This window comes from Camarhynchus parvulus, unplaced genomic scaffold, assembly GCF_901933205.1.
Source record: "Camarhynchus parvulus unplaced genomic scaffold, STF_HiC, whole genome shotgun sequence".
Taxonomy (NCBI): domain Eukaryota; kingdom Metazoa; phylum Chordata; class Aves; order Passeriformes; family Thraupidae; genus Camarhynchus; species Camarhynchus parvulus.
Window position 1 is genome coordinate 208,499 of NW_022148369.1, and position 7,049 is coordinate 215,547.

Sequence of the window (7,049 nt, forward strand, 5' to 3'; positions counted from 1 at the left end):
TTTTAGAGCCGAGCCCCCCAAAATCCCAAATTCCCCCCCTCAATAAATTATTTTTTTTGGGGGTGTCCCTGATTTTTGGGAGTCCAAATTTTGGGGGGAAATCTCAAACTTTTTGGGATTTTTTTTAGCTTTTTTGGGGGGGGTTGGGTTTGTTTTTGGGGGGGTTTTTGGGGCCATTTTTTGAGATTTTTGGGGAGTTTTTTGTGATTTTTTTGCGGTTTTTTGGCGATTTTTTTCGGGGTTTTTGGGGGGATTTTTTTGTGATTTTTTGGGGGGTTCTTTTGGGATTTTTTGGGGGGATTTTTGGTGGTTTCTTTGGGGATCGTTTCTGGAATTTTGGGGGGATTTTTTTGGGGTTTTGTGTTGCTTTTTTTTGGTTTTTTGGGGTTTTTGGGGGATTTTTATTTTTTTTTGTTGTGTTTTTTGGGATTTTGGGGGGCTATTTTTTGTTTTTTGGGTGGTTTTTTTTTGGGGGGGTTTTTTGGGGGGTTCACTCACCGGTTGCTGGCTGAGCAGGAGGCTCCGAAGTTGGGGGTTGGCCCCCGGATTTTGGGGGCGCAGCAGAGCCCCCCCCCCGGCCTGGGTGGGTTGGGGGGGTCCGGCTTGGGGGGGTCCCGGATTTTGGGGGGCTGGGGGGGGCGCAGGGGCTGCAGGGGGAGCTTGGGGGGCTGCGGTTGTTGTTGCTGCTGCTGTTGTTGTTGTGCTCGGAGTTGTAACTGGCGAAAAGGAAAAGGAGATGTTAGAAAATCACCCCAAAAAAAAGGAGATTCCCCCCCCAAAAAATGTTTTAGGATCACAAAATGTCAAACCCAAGCACCCCAAAAAAATCCTCAAAACCAGCCAAGAACTCCCCCCCCAAAATCATTCAGGGTTCCCCAAAACCAACCCGGGTTCACCCAAAATCCCTCCCAGACTCCCAAAAAATCATCCAGGAGTCCCCAAACCCAACCAGGGTCCCCCCAAAACTGATGCAGGACTCCCAAAATTACCCCAAAATTCCTCCAAGCCCAATCCCCAACCCATCCAGGAGCCCCCCAAATCATCCAGGATTCCCCAAACTCAACCAGGGTCCCCTCAAAATCTCCCAAAACTGATGCAGGACCCCCCTAAATTACCCCAATACCACCCCCTGACCCATCCAAAATAACCCCCAAAATCATTCAGGACTCATCAAATCCCACCAGGGTCTCCCCAAAACTCCCCCAGATTTCCCAAAAATCATGGAGGATCCTCAAAATCGCCCCAAAATTCCTTCCAAGACCACCCCCTAACCCGTCCAGGAGCCCCCAAACACCTCTAGGACCCCCTAAAATGTCCCAAAAACCCCAAAAATCCCCCAGACCAGGCTCTGCTGTCGCTGCTGCTCCTCCATGATCCCGACCTGCGCCAGGCCTGGGCTCACCTGGTTGAGGGGAACAGGGAGTTAAATCCAACCCAAATTAAACAAAAACCATCTCAGATTCCATAAAAAGCCACCTCAAATCCCCCAAAAAAAGCATCTCGAATCCCACAAAAGCCAACTCAAATGGGGAAATGTGAGGGGAGAAAAGGGCGGGAAAACATGAGGGGAGAAAAGGGCGGGAAACGTGAGGGGAGAAAAGGGCGGGAAACGTGAGGGGAGAAAAAGGCGGGAAAACGTGAGGGGAAAAAAAGGGTGGTAAATGTGAGGAGAAAAGCTGGGAAAAAAAGGAAAAAAAGCTGAAAAAAGAGCTGAAAACATAGGAGGAGAAAGAAGGCAGGAAGCAGGTATGGACAAAAAGGAGATGTGAGGCGAAAAAGTGGGAAATTTGAGGGGAGAGAAGGTGGGAAATGTGAGGGGGGAAAGGGAAATGTGAGGGGGGAAAAGGGCGGGAAATGTGAGGGGAGAAAAGGGCCGGAAACATGAAGGGAGAAAAAGGGTGGTAAATGTGAGGGGAAAAAGCTGAAAAAAATGAAAAAAAAGAAAAAGACCCTGGAAAAAATGGCAGGAGAAAGAGCTGAAAACAGGAGAAGAAGGAAGGCAGGAAACAGGTAGGGACAAAAAGGAGATGTGAGGGGAAGAAGAGAGGGAAATTTGAGGGGAGAGAAGGTGGGAAATGTGAGGGGGGAAAGGGAAACGTGAGGGGGGAAAGGGTGGGAAACGTGAGGGAAGAAAAGGGAGGAGAATGTGAGGGGAAAAAGATTGGGAAATGTGAGGGGGAAAATGGAAATGCGAGGGGAGAAAAGGGGAGGAAACATGAGGGGAACAGAGAGGGAAATGTGAGAGGGAAAGACAGAGAAACGTGAGGAGAAAAAGGGCGGGAAACACAAGGAAGAAAAGATCAGAAAATATGAAAAAAAAGGGCGTGAAAAAGGCTGAAAACATAAGAAGAGAAAATCCCACAGAAACCACCCCAAATCCCACAAAAACCACTTGAAATTCCCCCTTACCTGTGGCTGCACCCCTGATGTGACAGGGAGGGTCCCCGGTTGCTTAGGCAGGAATGGGGGAGCCCCAGGAACGGGGGCTGAGCCTCCCAACTGCGGGAACAGGAAAATTTGGGGGATTTAGGGACAGCAGAGAAACCCCAAAAAGAGTGAGGGGCAGGAATGAGCCCCAAGAAAGGAATAGGGGTGTTGAGGGGAGAGAAAAACCCCACAAAATGGAGCATCAAAGACGCTCCCAAAACGGGGTTTGGGAGGTAATTGGGGGGAATCAACCCATAAAGGGTTAAAAAGGAGTGAAAAATGGGATTTGGTGGGGTTAAAAGGGGGAAAATGGGGAAAATGGGGTTTGGGGGTATCTCAGGAGGCCAAGGTCCTCCTGGTAGGCCTCTTCCTTGATCTGAGGGGAAAATGGGGTTAAAAGTGGGAAAAATAGACAAAAATGGATAAAAATAGGTAAAAGAATAGGATTTGGGGGGGTTAAAATGGGATTAAAGGGGAAAAAATGGGGTTTGGGAGTCCCAGGGAGCCCAAGCCAAAGCCCAGGTCCTGCTGGTAGGGAGTCTTCCTTGATCTGAGGGGAAAATTGGGTTAAAAATGGGATTAAAAATGAGAAAAATGGGTAAAAATTACTAAAATAATGGGATTGGGGGGGTTAAAATGGGATTAAAGGGGGGAAAATGGAGTTTAGGGGTCCAGGAGGCCCAGGCCAAAGCCCAGGTCCCATGGTAAGCGTCCTCCTTGATCTGAGGGGAAAATTGGGTTAAAAATGGAAAAAAACTGAGAAAAATGAGAGAAAAATGAGAGAAAAATGAGATTTTGGAGGGGTTAAAGGAGAAAAAATGGGATTTGGAGGGGTTAAAATGGGGTTAAAGGGGGAAAATTCCACTGAAAAGGGATCTGGAAGGGATGGATGAGCTCTGTAGGACTTTGGGGTATTTTGGGGTGGTTTTGGGGGTATTTTGGAGTATTCTGGGATTTTTTTAGAGTATTTTGGGATTTTTGGGGGTATTTTGGAGTGGTTTTGTGATATTTGGTGGTGTTTTGGGGCATTTTGGAGTATTTTGTGATTTTTGGGGGTATTTTGGGGTGGTTTGGGGTATTTTGGGGTATTTGGGGTGGTTTTGGGTATGGTCTGTGGTATTGGTTTCGTATTGCTTGGTATTGGGGTAGTTTTGGGTATTTTGGGGTGGTTTGGGGTATTTTGGGGTGGTTTCGTGGTATTTTGGGGTGGTTTGGGGTATTTTGGGGTGGTTTTGGGGTATTGTGGGGTGTTTTGGGGTATTTTGGAGTATTTTGTGATTTTTGGGGGTATTTTGGGGTGGTTTAGGGTATTTTGGGGTGGTTTTCGTGTCTTTTGGGTGGTTTTGGGTATTTTGGGGTGGTTTGGGTATTTTGGGGTGGTTTTGGGGTATTTTGGGGTGTTTTGGGGTATTTTGGAGTATTTTGTGATTTTTGGGGGTATTTTGGGGTGGTTTTGGGTATTTTGCAGTGTTGTGGGGTATTTTGGGGTGGTTTTGGGGTATTTTGGAGTATTTGGGGATTTTGTGCAGTATTTGGGGATTTTGCAGTATTTTGGGATTTTTGGGGGTATTTTGGGATATTTGGGGGTATTTTGGGTGTTGGGGTTTGGGTATTTGTTTTTTGGAGTATTTTGGGATTTTTTGTGGTATTTTGGGGTGGTTTTGGGTATTTTGAGGTGGTTTTTGGGTATTTTGGGGTGTTGTGGGGTATTTTGGGATGGTTTTGGGTATTTTGGGGCGTTGTGGGGTATTTTGGGATTTTTTGTGGTATTTTGGGATGGTTTTGGGTATTTCGGGATGGTTTTTGGGTATTTTGGGGTGTTTTTGTGGTATTTTGGGGTGTTTTTGTGGTATTTTGGGGTGGTTTTGGTGTATTTTGGGGTGGTTTTGGGTATTTTGAGATGGTTTTGGGGTATTTTGGGGTGTTTGGGGTATTTTGAGATGGTTTTGGGGTATTTTGGGGTGTTTTTGGGTATTTTGAGGTGTTTTTGGGGTCTCACCCCACGCTGCTGGTCCATCTTGTGCTGCTGCACCTGCTTGTGGTTGGTGATGACCTGGCGGATGCCGTTGACGAAGCCGCTCTGGTCGTTGGGGATCAAACCCATGAAGATTTTCTTTTTGGACGAGTAGAGGAGCATCAAGACGCGCACCTCGCACGGGGCCGTGTGAGGGAAGTGCACGCAGCCGGCCTGGATCGGGGAACGGCGCCAAAATGTCATCGAACGGCACCAAAGTGGCGGCAGAATGGCATTAAATGGTGCCAAAATGGGACCAAAGTGGTGCAAAAATGGTGCAAAAATGGTGCAAAAATGGCGCCAAAATGGTGCCAAAATGACATCAAAATGGAACCAAAATGGCACCAAAGTGGCGCAAAATGGCACCAAAATGGCAGCAAAATGGTGCAAAAATGGCACCAAAATGACACCAAAATGGCAGCAAAATGGTGCCAAAATGACACCTAAAATGGAACCAAAATGGCACCAGAAATGGCTCTAAAATGGCCCCAGAATGGCACCAAAATGGCGCCAAAATGATACCAAAATGACACCCAAAATGGAACCAAAATGGTGCAAAAATGGGACTAAAATGGTGCAAAAATGGCACCTAAAATGGCAAAAAAATGGTACCAAAATGGGACTAAAATGGCAGCAAAATGGTGCAAAAATGGAACCAGAATGGCACCAAAATAGCAAAAAAAGGCAACAGAATGGGACCAGAATGGCATCAAATTGGTACCAAAATGGCACCAAAATGTCATAAAGTGGTGCCAAAATGGTGCCAGAATGGGACCAAAATGGTGCCAAAGTGGAACCAAAATGGCAGCAAAAATGGCTCTAAAATGGCACCAGAATGGGACCAAAATGGCACCAAAATGACACCCAAAATGGAACCAAAATGGGACTAAAATGGCACTAAAATGGTGCAAAAAGGGCACTAAAATGGTGCAAAAATGGAACCAGAATGGCACCAAAATGGCAAAAAAGAGGCAACAGAATGGGACCAAAATGGTGCCAAAGTGGTGCAAAAATGGGACCAAAATGGCACCAAAATGGCTCCAGAATGGCAGAAAAAATGGCTCTAAAATGGCACCAAAATGGCGCCTAAATGGCACCAAAGTGACACCAGAATGGCATCAAAATGACACCAAAATGGCACCAAAATGTCACCTAAAATGGAACCAAAATGTCACCTAAAATGGAACCAAAATGGCACCAAAATGGCTCTAAAATGGCCCCAGAATGGCATCAAAATGGCGCCAAAATGATACCAAAATGACACCCAAAATGGAACCAAAATGGTGCAAAAATGGCACCTAAAATGGCATCTAAAATGGCACCCAGAATGGCACCAAAATGTCACCAAGAATGGGACCACAATAGCACCAAAATGGCACCTAAAATGGCACCTAAAATAGAACCAAAATGGGACCTAAAATGGCACCTAAAATGGCAGCAAAATGGAACCAAAATGTCACCTAGAATGGGACCAGAATGGCAGCAAAACGGAACCAAAATGTCACCTAAAATGACACCAAAATGGCAGCAAAATGTCACCAGAATGGCACCAAAATGGCACCAAAATGGCACTTAAAATGGCACCAGAATGGCACCAAAATGGCACCAAAATGGCTCCAAAATGGCAAAAAAATGGGACCAAAATGGCACCAAAATGGCACCAGAATGGAACCAAAATGGCACCAGAATGGCACCAGAATGGCACCAGAATGGCACCAGAATGGAACCAAAGTGGCACCAGAATGGAACCAAAATGGCACCAAAATCCCTGGGATTTTTTGGGGTCTCTCCAAGAGGTTTTGGTGTCCCTGAGGTTGATTTCGTTGTCCCTGAGAACAATTTTGGGGTCCCTGAGGTGATTTTGGGGTCCCCGAGGTTGATTTTGGGGTCCCTGAGAACAATTTTGGGGTCCCCGGGGTGATTTTGGGGTCCCTCAAGTTGATTTTGGTGTCCCTGAGAACAATTTTGGGGTCCCTGAGAATATTTTGGGGTCCCTGAGGTGATTTTGGGTCTCTCAAGTTGATTTTGGGGTCCCTGACGATGATTTTGGGGTCCCTGAGAGCAATTTTCATGTCCCTGAGAACAATTTTGGTGTCCCTGAGGTGATTTTGGGGTCCCTGAGAGCAATTTTGGGGTCCCCGAGGTGATTTTGGTGTCCCTGAGGTGATTTTGGGGTTCCCAAGGTTGATTTTGGGGTCCCTGAGAACAATTTTGGGGTCCCTGGGGATGATTTTGGTGTCCCCGTGGGCATTTTTGGGGTCCCCGAGGTGATTTTGGGGTCCCCGAGGTGATTTTGGGGTCCCCGGGCTGATTTTGGGGTTCCCAAGGTTGATTTTGGGATCCCTGAGGATGATTTTGGGGTCCCTGAGAATATTTTGGGGTCCCCAGGTTGATTTTGGGGTCCCTGAGGTTGATTTTGGGGTCCCTGAGAGCAATTTTGGGGTCCTGGGGATGATTTTGGGTCTCTCAAGTTGATTTTGGGTTCCCCAGGGTGATTTTGGTGTCCCTGAGGTGTTTTTGGGGTCCCTGAGAGCAATTTTGGGGGCCCTGAGAACAATTTTGGGTTCCCAAGGTTGATTTTGGGTTCCCCAAGGTTGATTTTGGTGTC

The 7,049-nt window shown here is 46.8% G+C and overlaps 1 protein-coding gene across 1 annotated transcript; it reads right to left on the minus strand.

The window, feature by feature from the left end:
- Window positions 1-494: 494 nt before the first annotated feature.
- Window positions 495-4,645, minus strand: LOC115916660 (mediator of RNA polymerase II transcription subunit 25-like). Its single transcript, XM_030970374.1, has 4 exons — window positions 4,427-4,645; window positions 2,410-2,499; window positions 1,343-1,402; window positions 495-716 (listed from the first exon to the last, which is right to left on the minus strand). Exons 1-4 carry the CDS (start codon window positions 4,643-4,645, stop codon window positions 495-497), a joined length of 591 nt encoding a protein of 196 aa, XP_030826234.1.
- Window positions 4,646-7,049: the final 2,404 nt, after the last annotated feature.

Bases quoted from the DNA above. Each gene is read 5' to 3' on its own strand.
- LOC115916660 (XM_030970374.1), bottom strand. From the start codon at position 4,645: ATGACATTTTGGCGCCGTTCCCCGATCCAGGCCGGCTGCGTGCACTTC. The intron at 1,403-2,409 runs GTAAGGGGGAAT...CCCCTCAACCAG, and splicing joins CATCAGGGGTGCAGCCACAG to GTGAGCCCAGGCCTGGCGCA. The intron at 717-1,342 runs GTCTGGGGGATT...CCTTTTCGCCAG, and splicing joins AGCAGCGACAGCAGAGCCTG to TTACAACTCCGAGCACAACA.